This window comes from Alosa pseudoharengus, unplaced genomic scaffold (genome assembly GCF_046254945.1).
Source record: "Alosa pseudoharengus isolate Yale_2024_CS ecotype anadromous, Long Island Sound unplaced genomic scaffold, YU_APseudo_1.1 YU_APseudo_1.1_scf_7, whole genome shotgun sequence".
NCBI lineage: Eukaryota > Metazoa > Chordata > Actinopteri > Clupeiformes > Clupeidae > Alosa > Alosa pseudoharengus.
Window position 1 is genome coordinate 28,219,055 of NW_027468859.1, and position 21,449 is coordinate 28,240,503.

General features: G+C 40.4%; 2 protein-coding genes across 2 annotated transcripts; one reads left to right on the forward strand and one right to left on the reverse strand.

Moving 5' to 3' along the window:
* On the reverse strand, positions 1-5,744 carry LOC143109263 (prospero homeobox protein 2-like). The gene is made up of 7 exons (XM_076271920.1): positions 5,659-5,744; positions 5,237-5,502; positions 4,742-4,930; positions 4,302-4,396; positions 3,647-3,754; positions 3,065-3,259; positions 1-467 (listed from the first exon to the last, which is right to left on the reverse strand). Exons 1-7 carry the CDS (start codon positions 5,742-5,744, stop codon positions 300-302), a joined length of 1,107 nt encoding a protein of 368 aa, XP_076128035.1. The 3' UTR covers positions 1-299.
* A 1,186-nt stretch (positions 5,745-6,930) lies between these two features.
* dlst (dihydrolipoamide S-succinyltransferase) lies at positions 6,931-18,579 on the forward strand. Its single transcript, XM_076271653.1, has 15 exons — positions 6,931-7,049; positions 8,244-8,277; positions 8,776-8,818; positions 8,947-9,011; positions 9,097-9,171; positions 9,711-9,766; positions 11,296-11,404; positions 12,131-12,301; positions 12,982-13,061; positions 13,968-14,065; positions 14,879-15,009; positions 15,224-15,297; positions 15,450-15,533; positions 15,669-15,836; positions 17,029-18,579. Exons 1-15 carry the CDS (start codon positions 6,987-6,989, stop codon positions 17,161-17,163), a joined length of 1,386 nt encoding a protein of 461 aa, XP_076127768.1. The 5' UTR covers positions 6,931-6,986; the 3' UTR covers positions 17,164-18,579.
* Positions 18,580-21,449: the final 2,870 nt, after the last annotated feature.

Below are 21,449 nucleotides of genomic sequence, written 5' to 3' on the forward strand. Positions count from 1 at the left end.
GTCTCAGTATTTGAGAACATATTGTGGCATATTAATTGTATACCATCAAGGGAAATGTGTCAGGTAAGACGTTAAAAACTAACAGCGTATACTTTTAAAAGATAACTTCACAGCATAAGTAACAGAACATATACCAACAGACATTTTTTTCCAAACCTCACCATGACTTGTTTAGCACACTGCATGCTTCATTACCTGGATTAATTCATTCTTAATTTTACATTTGCAAAGTGATTGACAGTATGCATTTTTATATTCTAGCATTCAGTACCTCTTGGTCTCCTCACTCAATTACATCACTATGTGAACAAAGGAGATTTAAATGCTGCTGGGATATCACTGTCTAATTTACATATGACCTTGTATATTGCCTTCTTCCAAGAGGGGTCCATATCTCTGGACAGGGAGATGGCAGTGTAGAACTCTCTTAGTGTTATTTCCACAACCTCAAGAAATCTGTCTGGGACCTGAAGTAAAACAAACACACACAGCCAAGAACAGTCAAACGTTACTAATGACACTGTAAAGACCTTAATATCCAGTCGAATGACCTTTTAAGTTTTTCTGTATTTTTTTTTTTTCATATTCAGTCATTTGAAAAGGTAAGTAATGCAACACCCCAGAGAAAATGTGTTGCTAGATATCGTGTACTTACAGCCCTTATATATCAAATCATTGATTTATTACTTAGAATGTTAGAAATGTGTGTCTCTTTAATGTTATGTGATGACAAGTGGGGGTGATGGGGTTGTATTGTTAAAATCATATTTTCATGGTTGGAAAACAGTTAAAGAGTGATGAACATCTCACTGTTTTTTGTGATCATTTAATAAGACTCGGAGGAGACCCTTTAAATCCATATCTTAGCACACACTCATGGACAGTCGCATAATGCTATAAATTAAGTCTTTGTGCTTGAATAGATAAATGCTGTGTATCTTATTAAATTTAAGTATTATTATTGTTTTGTATGTGTATGCCCCTTTGGACAAAGGTGCCTGCCAAATCACATAACCATCTTTGGCTTCAGTTATTTTGAGATGCTGAGTCTTTGGGGAACTGTCGTGAAAAGATGTTTATGACACACATGTTTTAAGGCTTAAAACAACAAATAAGAAAATATAACTGAAAGCAGAGAGGGTTAAGTAGCACAGTAAGGCGTAGTTGCCATGTGAATTTGATGTCTTGTCAAGTACGTGGTTATACGTTTTCATTCAACAATTTTGTGACCGTGTTTTGTAGTGCCTTGAGTCTAAAGCCCTGTTCATGCAACGTTAATTCACCTGTAATCGCTAACTTACATTAACATTAGGTCTCCTGTCACTAGCACTAGCAGTCTGAATGGGGTTTAAAGCGTAGAATCTAGGCATAGCTATAGGAAATTAGCCTATGCCAATGTAAGAATGTGCGCTCATGTCTGCGTAGCTCTGGCTACTTACAAGGCGCTACTAGCTAGGCTAACGCTACATGCGTATAAATGTAATTTACTTGCCCTATTTTTCGCTTAGGTTTTGTATTTTTTGTAAGTTTGATCATAGAAATATGATCATAGGTTTGACAGATTATACCAATTATCATACCCAAAAAAAGGTGTTTTTTTGCGAGGCGTCTACGAGACAACTGACGTCAGTAAGCTAACTACAGAGTCGATTTTTTGAATAAAAAAAACGAGTAAAATAAAAATAAAAAACCTGGTTCATAAGGTAAATAAGTGTTGGAGATATGGGCGCACTTTGTATTTGGCAGTTTGCCGTTGACTTTAATCATCTGTGACTAATTTGGTTGGACAAAGTTTGTTTGTGGAGTAGCAAGAAAACAGTGAACAAGAAAATCCAAAATGTCTATCTGTGACATACAAATACATCTGTGGTAATATATCTTGTCTATTCAGTTCATAATGTTCATCTCAGACATCAATTATGCATGTAATTTAATTCTTAGAATTAGTTTACAGTAGAATCTTTCGATGACTATATTTTATTATGAGCAGTTTATAGAGCACGTCTTCTGTCTACATCAACAACATCGTAATGATAGACTGCGTTACCACTCTCATTAACAACACGTTAAGTGGGTTGGTGGAGACGTTTTGTAACAATAGCCAGATTACTGTGCTGAGGAAAATGTGTCAACTGCCATGCAAGGCTGTAACAGCCTACCATAAAAAGTAACATTTCTGTGTAATAAACCTTACAACTTCCTTACAACTGCCTGATCAATCATGTTTTAAAAATATACACACGTCAAATCTGTGTGAAATTAGAAATATTTCTTTCTTTCTGTCCGTAATCAAATTCCATTAAAAAACATCAGTTTCCAATGTACTACACGGATTGTACATATCAAACTTGTCTTTTCCTTATGTCTATCTTGCTATATCTCAAAATGACTAATAGCGCTCTATAGATGTTTTTGAATTGAATGGTTTCTGCATTGTGTGTATGTAGGTATCAGTTTTGTATATTTACATAGAGGAAGCTGAACAGTATGTGTGTTATATTCACAAGGCCACACATGAATGTGACTTTCTGTTTTGTGCTAGTGACGCTAAGTAGTAGGGAAAAGAGTTGAAAAGAGTTGTCGATCCTTTACATAACAGCATTTTTATAATGCAAATTATAGATGGTTGTCAATCTGTTTTCTTTTTTTAACCTTACCAGGCTTTTTTGGAGTCAATAAGAGAACTTATTATTGTTATGAACTTATACATATATATATATATATATATATATATCAAATTAGAGGTATGCATCATTAATACAAAAAGACTAACACTGTCAAAGGTAATGAAAATGTATTTTTCAGTTTCATTGTTTCTTTCAAGGTTTATTTGCCCATCTGATTTGTTTGGGGAAAGGGGGAGAGAGTTTGTCACACCCATCTCCAGTATATGACAATTTATTATATTTGTGAGTGCAAGTAACAACACTCTGGACACTTATGGTAACTTGTTAACTAATATAATGTAATGTGCATGTGCGTGAACAAGTTGTGCCCCTGGTAGTTTCATTGTAAGGTGTTCCTTGTAGTGGATCACTTCTGATATGCGTTTGTTGTGACCTACCTGGTAGTCATTGGCTTTGTTGTAATGTGTGTTCAGTGCTCTGAAGAGCTCGGAGTCCCGGTCCATCGTGATGTCCCTCGTGTTGCCCACTCCCTCCGCCACGGCCTGCCGTGCAAACTTCTCCATCTGGATGTAATAGAACTCGCGGAAGTTGCTGAACCACTTGATCAGCTGGGATGTGATGCACCTGGTGAACTGCGCAGAGGATGGAAAAATTTCAGGTGAGTGTTTATTGTTAGTGCTATTAGATAAAATTAGTGGACTACATTAAATACGATAAGGTAGGCACATTTGTGTTAATAAACAATGCTGCATGAAGGCAATTTTCCAGCTTATCTATATAATGTATACTTCAACATGACGCATAATTATGTGACTTTTTTTATTACTCATTTTACTTTGAGACAAATAAAGATGAAATAAAGCATTTTAAAACGATCTACCCGAGTACTTCTTTTTATTTGTATTCCCCCCCCCCCCCCCAAATGCTTATTTACTGAATCTGCAGTCGCTGTAGGTCTTTGAGCAAACATAGCTGAGATCACTGACTCACCACAATGGAACACTTATATCTGTTCTTACCTTTACATCAGGAAAGAAGGTTTTCAGCACATTAGAGCTTGGGTAACGTGTGTAGAAGAACATTAGCTTTGCCTTTTTTAGATGGCCAGGGGTCAGTCCCTCCTGAATGTGACATTGTTAAGAAAAAACCAGCAGGTTGGCCCATCCACCCTGTATACTGAAGTATACAGTGTATGGAAAGTGTATTGACAATGAGGATCATACTACATCCTAAACAGACATGTTATATTTGATTATTAAAGCCACATAGTTTCACTTAAAATGCATGCACTACTTAATGACAATTAGCATAATCAAAAACACACCACATAGATGATTGTGTTGTGTGGCTTTGGTTGAATCTTACCCATCCATACCAAGAGAGAGATATCAAATGCTTCAACTCTAATTTGTTAAAATAAAGATTACATACATTTTGAATTGGCTCAGATTGACCTCATCTGTAGCTGAGGTGATTAAAATTGCCAGGAATATTGAAAACTTTCTGTCCACCCGAACTACCCAGAACACCCAAGCCATCCTAGTTGATGCAGGTTCTACATAGACAAGACTAAATAAGGATTCTTTTTTAAGGTTCATTGATAACTCCTAAAAAAAATGTTGACTGGTCGTGGTAACATTATGTCTTGCTAGCTACTTCATTTTTAAAGGATATATTAAGAGGCAAGAATGAGTTGTTTTCCACCAAGCCTTGGTTTTCCCTTTTGATGTAAGGAAGGCAGAGGTTGTCAAATGCCAGTTGACTCAGAGCTACCAGTTGTGCTTGTTGGCTCATACAGTTAGACATTCCCTTTGAAGTTACCTTGATTGGCTCCCAGGAATGTGACATTATGTCCACCGAAGACTGACTCGTATTGTATTGACATGGAAGGCTGTCCAGCACATTCGTGGGGCTGTCTTGAAATCGCTGTAGCACTTCTTGGTCTATGTGAAAATTATTTTGTTTTGATTGAGAGGGTGGATTGCTGATCTCAGAAAAACTTGTATTTACTTGGGTGAATGTATTGGGATTCTCCTGATTGGATGGTTTTTGAATGACCAATGACAAAGCTTCTGTCTGAACATTTGGCAGTGAAGGCTCTGTTATCTGTGAACGCAAGTCGTAGTTTGGTGTGGTTGCCTCTTCAAATTTCACATTTTCCTCAAACAAAGGGTGCTCAGACCCTTCGTCAGGATCTTGCGCTGGTGTCTTGAATAACGAGGGAAACATTTTCTTGAAAACCAAATCAACACTAAAGTTTACAGCCCTGGACAGCTCTGACTTCAGAAGTTCAATCAGTTCATCTGTGTCCAGACCCGTGTGACTACTCTGTATTTTGATCCTGTTTCTTTCCCACTCACCACTCAAACAATGTTGAAAGTCACCTCTGGAATTATGCAAGATAGGAGTGTCTGGTATTAGCAGTGTAGAAGATGAGTTTGTAATGCATGAGAGATTCTCATTTTTCGCAACTCCCCTCGGTGCAGTCTCTCTTCTTGGATACTCCTCTTCAGAGTTTTTGTGGTAGACCTTGGTCATCTGGTCTTTCTGATGCCTTGCATGAAGCACATTCATATGCTCAGGGTTCTCCCTGGTCTTGTAATCCTCACCAAAGGAGGTTTCGCCTCTGCCCTGGCTGTAATCCAGTGGTGGCAGAGTCACTCTGCTGCTGTGCCATGCATTAGTTTGTGCAGGGTGACCGGCGGCTATTTCGTCTCTGAACTGTTTCGGAGGAGATCCAACCATGCGTTGGAGAATGTTCTCGACCCGGGCCCGTTTGACCCGATGATTCTCCAGGCAGGAATGGTCCCAACTAGGACTGAATGGGCTGGTTTGGACCTGTGTGGTTTCGCCATCCTCACTTAAAGGGCTGGTCCTGCACTCAACATAGTAAGAATTGTTTAAAGAGGTTGTGGGGTCAAAGTGTTGGGGAAAGTCATTCGGATGGTGTGACCTCTTCCTCTCTGCATTTTTTCTCAAGAGGAGAGAGATGATGGACTCCGTGGTCCTTGAAGTCAGAGAGTGGCCGTACCTGTTCTGTGGCTCGCTCAGTTCACCACATTCAGGGTAACCATTACTCGAAGTGTGCATGTTCTGATCAGATGAGCTGTAACTCATGCCAAAGGTTTTTTAAATGTTGGTGGGTTACAAAGTATCAGATACGATGATTAATATTTACCTGAAAAATATCAGAGGAGAAAAAGTATTTACCAACAGACGGATTGGATGTTATTTGTATTTTATCTCTTTTTATGTCCGTCTACTTTTGTTTTGGTTTGTGTCTAGAGGTGTCAGTTGTATAGTTGGTGTTGGAATCATCTTTTAAACTTTAACTGAAAAACTTTGGAAGGAAATGTGTTATTAAAATGACTGACTTACTTATACTGAAGAAATAAAAATAAAGACCTATTTGTGTGTGTGCATATTTAGCAACTGCATAGCAACCACCAGCAAAAAGAACACATAAATCAACATTATAGGCAGCAAAGAAATATAAGTTAAGACATGCATTATTTATTTTTTAGTGAAACTAATAACAGGCCTAGGCTACAATAAATCACTGGTTACTTGAAAAGAACAGATATGCATTTTACTCAATGTTATAGGCTGCAATACAAAACTCAAAAAATATCGAATATGCAAAAAATATCGAGGTCACAGAGACACAATCACAAGAAACATTAAATAAAACTTTTTTTCTGGTGGTAGGTTGTGTGCAGCAGCTTAGGTCTTACCTGTTGAGAAATAGCGCGCATGAATCATAGCAAGTCTCCCCGTGGTGAGGTCTGTGCCCCCTCACTGACAAGCATTAATAAATAGTCATCGTAAATGAGATGCAAGGGGGCAGAGCCAACAGTTTGGCACAATACCAGATTCTACTGGCTCTATATTGTCTCCAATGGAAATTATGTATCTCGGCTAAGATTAGCTCACATAACACTTTAAAATGGTCTCCCTGTGTGATTTGGGTAGGCTATTCTGCCGAGGACCCGTTAGATGTTAGAACAGATGTGAGAGGAAAGAAGGACATTTGCCCAGTCAGAGAATAAGTAGGCCTATTTAATAACTGATCAAACCAAAGCCTAGCACCTCAGTCCTGTAGTTGAAGACAGACAAGATCTTTGTCAGCAACATCCATCATTTTCACATTTGTCTTTACATTTATTTCATTATTAAAGTACTAATTAAAGGTAGGCCTACTAAAGCGACTTTTACCATAAACCGCTCCGTCAAATGACTTTTACTTGCTAATGAGCCATTTACCCGGAAGACTTTTCTCCCTACTTCACTTCACTTCCTTTTGTGTTGTTGCTGGCTTCACTGAGCGAGGTCAGTTGACAGCCTGTCATTTCAGCCAACATGCTGTCCCGTTCACGATGTTTTACGCGGACATTTGGACGTTCTGTTTCCGTGTTGTCCCAGGTATGTATTTGGAAAATGTTATTTTAAGTTTTTTGTGTATTATCTTGTAAATTGCTAACATTTCTCTTTTTATGGGCCTTGCCGAGGCCTGAGTAAAACCCAAGGACAGAGGGACACCGAAACAACCGGTTAGCCCCTCAGATAGCAGGCTGTAGCTAGGTTCGAAGCTAGCTAATACAGATACTAATGTTAACGTTAACCTTGTCGACTGGAGTAGTTAGAGATAGCAATGTATACGTGGAGTAACGAATCATGTAACTCCACTGTGTCTCTAATAAATCATGGCTATTTCACTGGGTTAAGGGAACCCATTGACTGACATCTCCTAGAAAGCAAGTTATCAACACACCTTTGGGATGCTCCAAACATTAGCTAGCTAACTGAGGCTAACAGGCCAGCTAACGTCAGTTAGTTATTTGATTTCATTTGAGTTGTCATGGCCATAAGCTGACTAGCCGGTAGCTAACAATTTAAAGAAGCGTAAATTGTGTTGGCTGTCACGCAAGTAGTGTAAATCTCAAGTTGATGTCAGATTTTTGCTGTTCTTGAGAGGTCAACCGTACGTCAGACATAGCACGCTAAGCTCTAGGCTAACTCGTCTAACTGGCTACCGCCCCTTCGTAAATCTTCGTTTATTTAACGTTAACTTTATAGGTTAACCATTTGCCGTGAAATTAACACCAGTCAGTCAGTTAAGATAGCGATCCTTATGTAGCTACTAGGCCTAGGGACATAATGTTGCAAACACATAAAGCACTTACATTAAGCACTAACATTTAATACTCCAGGAACTACTATTAACATGAGCGTGACCTCGTTCAAAGGTAATGTTACTTAACAAACCTGTCGCTATTAAGGTGCAGCAGAATGGTTAACGTTATTAATTTTATCTGGGAAAATTATTAACTGCATCGATATTGACATTTGCATTGTCAAAGTTTATGGTGTTGAGTAGTTATGCACCGAGGGTCTCAATAAGAACGTATGAAAACGTGCCGCATGTGTTAAATGTCATTCACCTTGTGTACATGCTTGTCGACTGGCCATGCTTAATTCTTATTATGGACGTATTCGCTCAACATTTAGTAAAAGAGTGTCATTTTATAACCTCTCGGAGGGTCTGATATTAATTTTTCTGTTGAGAATTGAACGAACGCAGCACGCTCACATGTTCAATTTCACTCATCCTTTCAGAGTAATAAAGGGCTTGGACAGCGGATGGTGTCAGGTATGAATACTGTTTATTGAACATTTTGACTACATAGGAACAACATAGGGAAAAACAGTAAAACAAACCTGAACCCAAAAAATTGATTGTGCATGCCTGTGGCATGAATATGGTCAGTAACTTCTTAAGGATAAGTGTGAATATGCTTTATATAGGCTAGATGTGTTCACGTTTCAATATTGTTTTGGTAAGTTGTGTTTTTATTAGAAGAAAACAACAAGCATGTGTTGGGTAACGACTAAAAACCTCGTAACATCAATCTAGTACAATACCATAGCTCTTATGTCAGTTAATCTTGCAGACACTTAAGTGTAAAGCAAAGGAAATCTTTATACTTCACCGTGGGTCCTCAGGCACCCATGACCTTGACTGAATAGCTGCTGCTGTGATCTCAATATACTTACAATATACTATGTTTTTATTTTAAGAGTAGGTATTTCTGTGTACCATGAAGAGATATATGCTTTGCCTTTTATAATTAAGTCTTTTATGTTAAAGGCCTCTCTGCAGGCAGTCGGATTGTTTACAAGAACAGTCAAACGTAAGTTCTCTGCCTTAGTCATTTTGGTGTCTTATAATAATATATAACTATTTAAAGAATGGCATTTTAAAATGCCATTTGACACCTTGCACTCTCACATACCGATGGTGTGTTTGCATGTTTTTCAGATGCGATCCCAAGCCGGCCTCCAGTGTCTCCCACATAAGATACTTTAGGACTTCTACATGCTACAGTAAGATTTCTCAATGTTCCTCTATGCTCCAGGCACATTTTGTTTTTGCTGGGGCGTGTTGTTTGATCTGTCTGTCTATTTGCAGGGAACGAAGTCATCACAGTAAAAACGCCCGCCTTCGCAGAGTCGGTCACAGAGGGAGACGTCAGGTGGGAGAAAGGTGAGTGACCCCCATCAGATACAGGTGACGTCAGGCATGTGGTATTTGGTAGTGATCACGTGAAGTGAATTGACAAGCTGCTAAAGCCGGAATATGCCTTTTTTCTGTTGTTTAAAATGAAATTGCCTATAGTGGCCACCGTGGTTTTTTCCCTTCTGCATTTGTGTAGTCGTACTGTAAATATTAACAGTCTTGATAAAAGGTCAGTCACAGGAAATAATATAAGCATGGACACCACAGAAATTTAGTTAATCACTAGACTTTTTACCATCCAGACCATTCTCCAATTTTATTGTACAATAAAGGCATTCTATTCTATTCCATTCTATTCTATTCTATTTCTTACCCTCCAGAGTTAAATCTAGGTTGTAAATGAACATTTTGTTTAGCAAAAAGTTACTTATTGCATCTTGTAATCTAGTTTTATCTAACCACAATCATTGTCCTTCTCCACAGCCGTGGGTGATACTGTAGCTGAAGTATTGCATCTTGTAATCTAGTTTTATCTAACCACAATCATTGTCCTCTCTTCTCCACAGCCGTGGGTGATACTGTAGCTGAAGATGAGGTGGTGTGCGAGATTGAAACTGATAAGGTAGGTAGCCTGTCCTCCGTATTGCCCTGGGGTTATATTGACTCTTGACTGTTTTGTCTGCATGCAAAGGCGCTGTGCAAGGTACCTAATTGTTTAAGGGTGTCATAACTCTGAAAAAAAATGTAATTTTTACATTTATTGTTAAGTTAACTAGGTGTATTCAAGTGTTTAAACGCTTAAACAGAGAAATTGCAGCCAACTTTGTTGTCTAAAGGGCTATCTTGTTTGCAAAGAGTTATCTTATGTTGTCTGCAGTGTTTTGTGCCTGTGGTCAGAACAGTTGGCACTATTTTCAGATAATCTCAGCATGCCTTAACTCATTGAGTGCCAAAAACGTAATATTACGTTTTTAGCTTTTTTTTGTTTTTTTAATTACGAAACTAGACACTCTAACACACCTTATATGTGATTTTGGGAACTCTGTGATGAATGGAAATGAAATATATGACGATCCATGGTCTAGATTGCTGGCACTCTAGGACAAAGCTTCTGAAAACAGCTTGGCATTCAAGGAGTTAAGGTCCGTTGTTTAGATGACAAACTGTTGTTTAACTAAACAAATATGTTGTTGACATACAGTACTGTGCAAAAGTCTTCGGCACATGTTTTGCTTCAGTAATGCCATAAGGACCATATTGTTTATTTCTCTCTCAGTCTCACTCTTAATTAGAATATGACCAGAGAACACAGCAAATAGTACACAGTATTTAAATACATGTACAATGTAGATTTTGTTCTGATACCAGTCCAATTTCAGTCACAAGCTGCCATTGGATTTGTTGTAGCAGTGTTATAATTACCAGTTACCCAAGGGGGAAGCTCTTCACGGAGCTGCCATTCCCCACCCAGGCCACTGACGGGCATGCCTGAACTAGAAATGTGTGTGTGTTTTTTATATTCTGTCTATCTTCTAGTTGAATTCTAATAAAGACAGTGGAAAAATAAACATATGGTCATCATAGCATTGCTAAAACATCAAATCTAATGAGTGCCTAACACTTTTGCACAGAACTGTATATCGTGGTGCTATAGGCTTTGATAATTTTGCACCAGTAACTAAACATTGAATAAAATATTGTCTAGTTTCTATAATAATTTGTGTGACGCCATAGCTATGTTTGTTTATATCTCATTGTGTAACACAGTAAACAGACACACACCGTGACCACGGCAACACTGCAGGATTTTGAACTTTGAGTTGCTATTCTTTCAACAACTTCTGCACTTTTTAAAATGTTTTGATGTACAAAACTCTACTTAATAGAGTATACTTTATATAGTATATGTTCCTTTTTACCCTGTAAAGCACTTTGTCATCCCTTGGTTGTTTTGAACTGTGCTATAGAAATAACCCTGTCTTGACTAGCAGACACACATTTTCTTTTTCATGTAATTTTATGTCAAGCGACGCTTGTAGCCTGCACTCTAAATGTTGATGACTGTGGTACTAATGAGGGTGTTGTGGCGGGCTGGGGTACAGACCTCTGTTGGCTGTGGTAATGAGGGTGTTGTGGCGGGCTGGGGTGTAGACCTCTGTGCAGGTGCCCTCTCCTGCGGCTGGCGTGATCGAGGAGCTCCTGGTGGCAGATGGTGGACGAGTGGAGGGAGGACAACCCCTCTTCAAACTCAAGAAAGGAGGTACGCTTCAAGTCGCCATGCAGACACATACACGTGGACACTCGTGGTGCATGCTGGGACCTAAAAAACGCTATGAAACTGTAACAGGCTCAGGAAAGGAGGAGGCAGTGCCACAAAAATGGAAAGCCTGTACTGTTTGGTGTGTCGCTCCATAACCAGAACACTTTCCCTGTAATTTATTGCTGGTTACCTTGTTAAAGGCCTAACCGACCTTTCTCTTCATTTGGCCTCGGGCCTATTTTGACATCAAAGTAGACCTCTTGTCGAATGTTGCTCACATAGGGTAGATAAAACAACAAGTATAAGCTTTTTTTTTATCCATTTATGACCATATACTTCTTAAAGTGGAATCTTAATTTTGCGGAATGTGATGTACTCCTAATGCAGAAAGCTCTGGGAGAGTTAGGTTCACCATTATGTGTGGAATTTGTTGGTCTCTCTCCCCATTCAATTTAGATTCCTGACCTTACATTACTGAAATACCTACCCCTCTGAAGTGTTGCCTGTTGGCTGCCTCATGGCAGACTGGCCTTGTTCCCCCTGTAGTCTGTTACCGTGGTAACTGATGGTTTAATTACAGCTGGAGCCCCCAAACCTGCTGCCCTTGTTCCCCCTGTAGTCTGTTACCGTGGTAACTGATGGTGTAATTACAGCTGGAGCCCCCAAACCTGCTGCCCTTGTTCCCCCTGTTGTCTGTTACCGTGGTAACTGATGGTGTAATTACAGCTGGAGCCCCCAAACCTGCTGCTGCTGCTGCTGCTGCTGAACCCGCGGCACCCAAAGCTGAGACCCCGGCCGCCGCCGCCGCTCCACCCCCGACACCCGTGGTCACGCCCATCCCCACTGCCATGCCACCTGTTCCCCCTGTGCCAGGCCAAGCTGCTGATGCCAAACCTGGTCAGTGGCTCTCTGTCTCTTACACACACACACACACACACACACCTCTCCTTCTATCGGTTTGTGCTTCGGTATCAATTCTACGTCATTCTAGCCGCCAAGCCGCTGATGCCAAACCTGGTCAGTGACTCTCAGTTAGTCAAACTTACTAGGGCTTTTGGGAAATGTAGGTCTTTGATTTAAATTTTGACTCCCAAGAACTATGAAAACAACATGATCGGTATATAATTATTGTTTTGTTGTAACACACACAAGTCTCTACTTCTAACTCTTCACTTAATTGTAAATTCTAAATCAATCCTTTATAATGTGTTCTTATATGTCTCACATGAATATTTATATATATATATATATACATGTATTCATTTAGCAGACACTTTTAATCCAAAGTCACTGACATAATGTCAATTATATTACAAGGGATTACTTTGTCCCCGGAGCAACGTGGGTTTAAGTGCCTTGCTCAAGGGCACAACAGTGGAAGCCGGGAATTGAACCCACAACTTTTCAGGCTAGTGCATGCTAGCCCAGCTCCTTAACCACTACACTACCACCGCCCTTATTTTAAGCTGCACTGGATGTATCACATAGAAATAAGATTGCTGTTAGACTATTGTTGTTATTTATTTATTAGTCTGTTGTTATTGCCTGTGTTTACTTAGTTTTCCTTCATACTGCAGTGTCTGCCGTGAAGCCCACAGCAGCCCCAGTGGCCTCGGCTGCCCCAGCTGCTTCCACAGGAGCCAGGACAGAGAGCAGGGTAAGAGCCAGAGGCAGAGGATGGCCGTTATCAAAGACTAGCCTCACCCCTAGCCTCACCCCTAGCCTCACCCCTAGCCTCACCCCTAGCCTCACCACTAGCCTCACCCCTAGCCTCACCCCTAGCCTCACCCCTAGCCTCACCACCCCTAGCCTCACCACCCCTAGCCTCACCACCCCTAGCCTCACCACTAGCCTCACCCCTAGCCTCACCACTAGCCTCACCCCTAGCCTCACCACTTTGCTGTAATAGATTTTGCCCTGATGAAAGCCTATCCAAGGCCGAAACATGTTGGCAATTTTAACATGATCAACGATGATTAAGCCTATCTGTTAAAGCTTTTTTTAAACTTTTTTTGAAGAGTGCCTATCCATACTTTATCCATAATTTTACTAGCCTCACCCCATTGGGACAACAACAGTGCCTTTCTGAAAAGTTTAAACATTTAAAAAAAAAAAAACGAGTGTGGAGTGCAGCCGCACCAAAAAAAGGTGAAGCGTTCTTTATAAAGCGTTCTTTGTTTAGGTGGCCGCATACACTCTTTCCTCATTGGAAACAGTTGGGGAAAAAAATAGGCTGGCACTCCAGGAAAAAAATGCTACATGCCCAAGGACTCTTGACAGTTCACTCTTTGGGGACAAGTAGTCATAGAGCACTCTGTAACAGTAACTGACCAACAAGTCACAGTTCTACCTTAGAATTTGGGTTTTTAACAAAATGGGATATAATGTACTGTGTAAGATCATTGTGTACCGTCTTCCGTACGCTAAGATATTATATTTATTTAATTGCGCTTTAATCTACTAAATTAGGTCGCCATATTTTCTGTGTGAATGAGAGCATGTGTGAGAGAGAGGCTTTTTTTCAGCTGAATACAAACTGATCTGCCTGTTTTCTGCGTCACAGGTGAAGATGAACCGCATGCGTCTGAGGATCGCCCAGCGTCTGAAGGAGGCCCAGAACACCTGTGCCATGCTGACCACCTTCAACGAAGTGGACATGAGGTAGGAATGAACGTCCAGATACCGAGGTGGGCATGAGGTAGGCATGAACATATAGATAACGAGGTGGGCATGAGGTAGGCATGAACATATAGATAACGAGGTGGGCATGAGGTAGGCATGGACATCCAGATAACGAGGTGGGCATGAGGTAGGCATGAACATATAGATACCGAGGTGGGCATGAGGTAGGCATGAACATATAGATAACGAGGTGGGCATGAGGTAGGCATGAACATATAGATAACGAGGTGGGCATGAGGTAGGCATGGACATATAGATAACGAGGTGGGCATGAGGTAGGCATGGACATATAGATAACGAGGTGGGCATGAGGTAGGCATGGACATATAGATAACGAGGTGGGCATGAGGTAGGCATGAACATATAGATAACGAGGTGGGCATGAGGTAGGCATGGACATATAGATAACGAGGTGGGCATGAGGTAGGCATGGACATATAGATAACGAGGTGGGCATGAGGTAGGCATGGACATATAGATGAGCATCAGTCATAGATACTCTAACTGCACTGAGTTACCAGTAATCCCTGTGTTCATACCCTTTACTCTTGAAATGTAAGGACCTTGTGCTGTGCATGTTTACCTACTCCCCTTATCTAAAATGTTTGCGAACGGATGTTATTTTCTTTTGTTCGACTATGTGAGAGGCTTTTGTAAAGTGTAGCAGTCAGTAGGTCACATGGTAGTTAGTTGCTGAGCTTAGACATTGTGTTTGAGGCAGAGATGACCCCATCCAGCAATCTGAGGCAATGTAGCGATGTTACCGTGTCCACTTCCTCTCTCTCTCCCCAGCAACATCCAGGAGATGCGTAAACTGCACAAAGACGCCTTCCTCAAAAGACACAACATCAAGCTGGGCTTCATGTCCGCCTTTGTGAAAGCTGCTGCTCATGCTCTTACTGACCAACCTGCTGTCAATGGCGGTAAGCCTGCACTCCATTGCTAGCCCACAGCAAAACTAAGCTAAACCAAATAAGGAATAAAATACAATCTGTATTTGTTCTCGTAATGACATAATAACCATCATATAAGTTACATTTTCATTCAGGTATTCATTCAGATCTCATTGCACTGAAACTCAGCCTGTTAATCCCTGTATAATTAACTTTACCCCATTTTTTTTTTTTCTCCCACCAGTTATTGATGACACCACCAAAGAAATTGTGTATAGGGATTATGTAGACATCAGCGTAGCTGTGGCCACACCAAAGGTAAGATCAAGTTATTGATTCTTTCTTTATTTTTGTTATTTTGTGACTTCTTACAAAAAAAGAATTGGTTGGCTGGGAGAACTTAGGGGTATTATGTAAGCGTAGATGTGAAGAGCAGGAGCTGACCGTGTCAACTGTTTCTTTCTCCACAGGGACTGGTGGTGCCGGTCATCCGCAACGTGGAGACCATGAACTTTGCAGACATTGAGAAAACCATCAATGCACTGGGAGAGAAGGTATGCAAAGTCTCCTTGCTATCATCTGTTGTGTGGCGAAATACAGTAGTTGCATTTGTGCATTACAACGACACACCTCCCTTTAAGTTTAATTGGTTTCTCCAATGACCCCTCTACCTCTCCTTTGACCCTCAGGCACGTAAGAACGAGTTGGCCGTGGAGGACATGGATGGCGGCACCTTCACCATCAGCAACGGTGGCGTGTTTGGCTCCATGTTTGGCACGCCCATCATCAACCCTCCGCAGTCGGCCATCCTGGGCATGCACGGCATCTTTGACAGGCCCGTGGCCCTGAATGGCAAGGTGAGTGGACAGAGGTTGCTCTTAACTTGTTTTCAGCATCATATATTACTACAGTAATTTCCTGTGTATTAGCCGCAATGTGTTTAAGCCACAGGACAGTGTTTTATGCAAGTTAAAAGAAACAAAACCATATTAATACCATATTAACTGCCCCGGTGTATTAACCTCATAGCTGAAGAATATTTGCAAAATCAATGTATAAGCCGCGGCTAATAGTTGGGAAATTACGGTATACTAAGATGTTCCCACTCACATTTGGACCAGATTCCTTACTTGAGTTGGGTATACCTGCAACCTCACAGTAATATACATCAAAATACAGAGGCCACCATATGATATGTATTACAATATATGTTTAACTTGAAAGGCTTACATTTAAGGCAGACCGAGGTCTTAAAACTCAAATGCAATTATTCTGTTTTTATTCCGAGAGTTATTAGCTTTAAAGGAAAATTCCTGAGATTTCTCAGATAGATCTCTTTTTCTCGAAGTCACAGAGTACTGTCGGTACGAAAAAAACGAAAACAATCGGGTTCTTCCTAGCTCAAGTTGCTGCAGCCAGCAGCTAGAGCTGCCAGGCAGCTACAGTGCTACACTGCTATACTCTGGGGGCATGTTCATCGCCAAAATTGTCTCTTGTACTTTTAGTTCTCTCCAGGCATCACTCCGTTACCCACAATCCTCCTACTTTATGAGAATACCATAATAGTCGTGGAACACCACTGATCCACATCTAAATTCTGGACAGGTTTGGGTGCAGTGGCTAATTCTACTTCATGAGCTTACGATATAGTCATGGAACACCACTGATCCCCATCTGAATTGTGGACAGGTTTGGAGCAGTGGCTAATTCTTCAGAACCCTTGCCATTTCTTGCCTGTTGATTTTAAATATCAACATGTAGACATGTGACAGATGTCCAGAAGGTCTTGACTCACTCACACATGCCAGGCAGATGTTTGGCAACCTGTTGTACCTTTCTGTCTAACAGATGTTCAGAAGCTTTTGTAATAACTCTTGCGCCAAAGATGTTTTGACTAGATGTTTACACTAACTTCTGTAGTAGATCAGAAGCTCAGCTGTGAGACCTGTGTGGTCGCACAAAAAACTGTCCTGTGATTTAAAAACTGTCCAGTGTGACCTGCGGCTTAAAGTTCTCACTGTAAATTCTAACCCGTGTCTGTCCCCACAGGTGGAAATCAGGCCCATGATGTACGTGGCGCTGACGTACGACCACCGATTGATTGACGGCAGAGAGGCGGTGACTTTCTTGCGCAAGATCAAGGCCGTGGTGGAGGACCCCCGCGTTCTGCTCCTCGATATGTAACCCCTGGGGTCTCCCTTCTATTATATAAGTACGCACTTATTAAACACGCGTGATGCCAACTCAACACGATGACCATTTGTGGACTTGTGTAGCCCTCCAGAGAGCCTTTCTAAACGACGTTGAGGCCATGACACGTGTCTCACTGCAAGATATAAGATAACGTGAACAAGGAATGGGTATTTTCATATTGGCTAATATTGTAAAGGGACAGCTTATAAGAACCATATCTTGCTAAGTAGGACCCCTTCAATTTTTGTAGTATATCTGCTCTCATACTTTATTTAGAAAAGTGCTTCATGAACGACTGCACAATGTCCTGGCAGATGATTATGAGGAGGATTGAAAATATGTCAGTGTTGACTATCCACTTAACAGCTGGTATCATGTTGTGTTTGATGGTGACGGTATGCTCAAATATGTTCAGGCCTCTTAAAAAATATGGCTTGTCTAAATTCTATAAAGTTACTCTCTCTCTCCAAACAACAGAACAAACACATCGTCTTCATGCTCCAATGCTCTGATTTCACTGAAATTGTAAAAGTAAAAAACAGAGGAAGAAATGTCAGGCTTTATTGGGGGTTATCATTTGTGTAGTCAGAAGAGGTGGTTCAACACATGACGCCTATTGTACCACACAAATAAAACAGAAGACCTTTCCGTACCATACCGTACCTTATCTATATCCAGCTCAAAGTAGATCCAGTAGATCTGTAAAACTTGACATAATACACACACACACACACATACACAAAGCATTACACATACTCTTAGCCAAAACTCCATTTAAAAATTTGGAGTAAAGCAAGCACTTGACCTGCAGTGATAGTGGGATGTCATTGGTACTGTTGTGAGCAGTTTTTGCCAACTGAAACTGTATAGCGAGTCTTGCCACAAAGCTTCACATTTCAACCAACTGGAACAGTTTTAAGTGCACAACCCTTGAAATGTCTGAGCAATGTTTGTGTGGTAACCTTTATAGCATAAATGGCGTTTGCTTTACAGTGCTGTGTGTTGCTTCTTTGCGTCTTTGGTTTGTCTTTTATGGGTTTAAGATCAGGTCACCCAAAACAAAGCACACCCCAAGATGCTTTGCTTTTACTGACAGTGGTTTATAAGGATGTTCCGTAGTGACACCACCTTGGTGACCCTTTATTTGTGTAGGAACAAGTTCTGGCGAACCACCTCCCTTCTGACTCACTATATAACACTGCCCTGGTAAGAAGGACCTGTTCAGTGCAGTCCTTCCCTGCTTTGATTTGACCTTGTCCAGTCAAAAATGTCAGGGGTATGTTTTGAGTTTTGCACAAGTAGCTCTTTGCCCTGGAACACACTATCTTTATTTCTTTATCCGTTGTACTCCGTACATGTTGCTATTTAAACATCCGATTTAAACATTAAAAACCCTAGTTTTATGTACATCTGTGTCCCAAATGAGTTTTTTTTTTTTTAAATATATATATATATCCCCCCCCCCCCTGAGTGTTTCTTTTTTGATTTTCTATGACACAACAAATCTCCAGATCAGCTAATTTATTTTGCTACATTTATTGATCCTATAAACTACTTGACTTTTTGAGATAAAAACTGTAGCAGAAAAATATGTGTTTAAATTTAATCTGTAAGATTAATGAAGCAGTCGAAAGAAGTATGCTAGCTGCTTCCAAACAGCTCATAAAAACATTGTCACTTCACAGAAAACACCAAGATGTCCTACGGCAATGAGCCTCACTCTGTGGTTTTGGAAATGTTCACCCAAGCCTTGAAGTGATACTTCACCTAATCCTAAAACCCTCAGGTGCTTGTTACCCAAATCTACTACATGTACAAGAGCTTGCATCATCGTTAGGATTGATGTTTCTCCAAGCTGATTACTACTCAACGCCTTTTTGGATGTGATCCACAGTAATTGAACCGTCCACGACAAGAGTCTTCTGGGTTGCTTGGCGCTTCCTACGTCTCCAACAAAAGCCCCCTTCTTTTTCGAGAGCATGCAGCTGCGCTTCCCAAGCTGTGGGCCATTTTTCTGTTTACCTTCATAAACCGTGAAGGGACAATGCCTCTCCTAATGAGCATCTTTGTTTCTTTGCCAGCATCTACACACGCGTCTGAACAATGCCAGTCGCCGAGAACATGGACTTCATTATGAAAACACTAACCCTACCCACCCACCCCCAAAAAATACCCATCCTAAAAAAATGAAATACTCCAAACCTCAGATTACCATGAGAATGAAGGAGGTCGTAATGGGCATGAATAGCCAGAACAAAAACACGATGGGCCTTTAATTTATTTATTTACTTTTATTGCCACTCAAGATTCCATTAGCACGACAGAGATTGTTTTAATTGGCAAGGTGCATCGATATCTGTTTTCAGCCAGGGCTTTTTTTGTTATTCCTCCCGTATCTTGAATCGGCATGATGTTTGAATACAGATGGTGTATTCTAAATCATGCAGGACCTTTAAGGTCTTTGTGTGGAGTGAGATGAAAGATGGTCATTAGGAAAGGATAGCCGCTAAATTAGCAACATCACAAGCCTAATTTACCTAAACTGTTGTTATTGTTTGTTCATGGGCTTAGTTTTTGTTTACTTCATCATATTGAGCCAGTGAATCACACATGTCTAGCATGCTAAGGCAGAGTCTGTGGAAAGCGCTTTGAGTGGCCATTTTGCTAGAAAATGTGCTATACAAACAAAATACTTACCAAGGCAGTGGACCATAATCACTCACCATTAACTCATTTTAAGGAATTTTTTCAACAATTTTGAATTTATGCTGTGTATATGAAGGGAATGGCATTACAAAGGTAAACCTGGAATTTGGGGCCAAGTTTCATATATGATGGCCTTGTTTCACTGAGTTACCTCCCAGATCAGGTACCAGTTAAAACACTGTCCAAAATGTTTGCTTTGTTTCCTGTAGCTGCACTCAAATGGTATCAATTATGAATAAATCAGATAAATGAATTATTTTGATTGACCTGCAGAATTTTACAAGGAATTTCACTGAAATCTGAAACGCGCACATGGGACATTACTATGGTGCACTTATCTTTAAGAGATGCAAAGGAACCATTTAGAAACTTCAGAGGTATAGATGGCTAGCATCTGGAATCAACATCTGCAGATCTGCAGTTTATCCTACAGCCCCTCCGGCTAGAGGGGACACATCCATGACTGAGGAAGCTTGGCGAGGGAGGGTTCGAAAAAGCCTTTGAACCCTATTCCTCATATGACGTTCCAACCGTAAATGGGTTGCAGTCATGGCCTAATAGCTCTTTAGCTCTGAGTGGTTTTGTTGTGTACAGTATTTCATCTGCAAGTGTGCAGGTGTCACATCAAACATGACGTCTGATCATGTTGCAGCAGGACACAGGAGCTGTATTTGTAATTCCGAAAAGCCATTTGTAGGTCCGTTTCGCATAAAAAGTAAAGCCAAATATCATTAGGTTATTTACTTAGATTAGGTTAAACTCAGTATCAGTGAATCACTTATCTCAAACCTATGTTATTTTAGTAGTCAATGTTAGATTTCCGACTGATTTCAGTCATCTCAATATTAGATTTCTTTAATAAACTGAAAATTTTTCTTAGAAGACAGAGCTCTATTTTGAACAAACTTTCCTAGGTCACTTTCTTCAGGCTGCCTGCCTTTTCCTCAGACCCCACTCTACTCTTTTGCTTCAAACTCTACACTTTGAGAATTCAAATGGTATAGATTTAGACTAGAAGTACTGGAAGCAGTTGTCTAACTCTAAATAATGTAATTTTGACTTTTGAAGTAGATCTCAACAGTCCTAAAAATCCAAATGAAGATCTATTAGGGAATCCTGACTGAAAAAGAGAATGACTCGTAAAAAACTGCTGTCGTAACCATGTGTGAAACTATGTAATAAATACGAGACACTTAACAGTTTTTTGGTGGACGTTCTTTACTCATTTTAGCTTCACCAAACTGCTTTCTGATCTTCCCTAGCTGTATATCATTACTGTCTGTCCCGGATCAAGTAGACTGTGGCTGCTGCTTCAGAGCTACAACTGTCCTGTGAAACTAAAAGTAAGTGGTTCATCTTAAAGCAGAAAACGAAACTATAAAATTCAACATAAGTTTTACCTCTCAGAATGTACCAGTACATACTTTAGAAAGACTTTACTGTCATTGTAAGCAGAGCAAACAACGAAGATAGAGTTGCAACTCCAACTGGTGTATGAGAAGTCCGAATTTGAACATTTTAAAAACACAAGGCAACAATAAATAGTGTAAGACTAAATGTTAAAAAAGTGT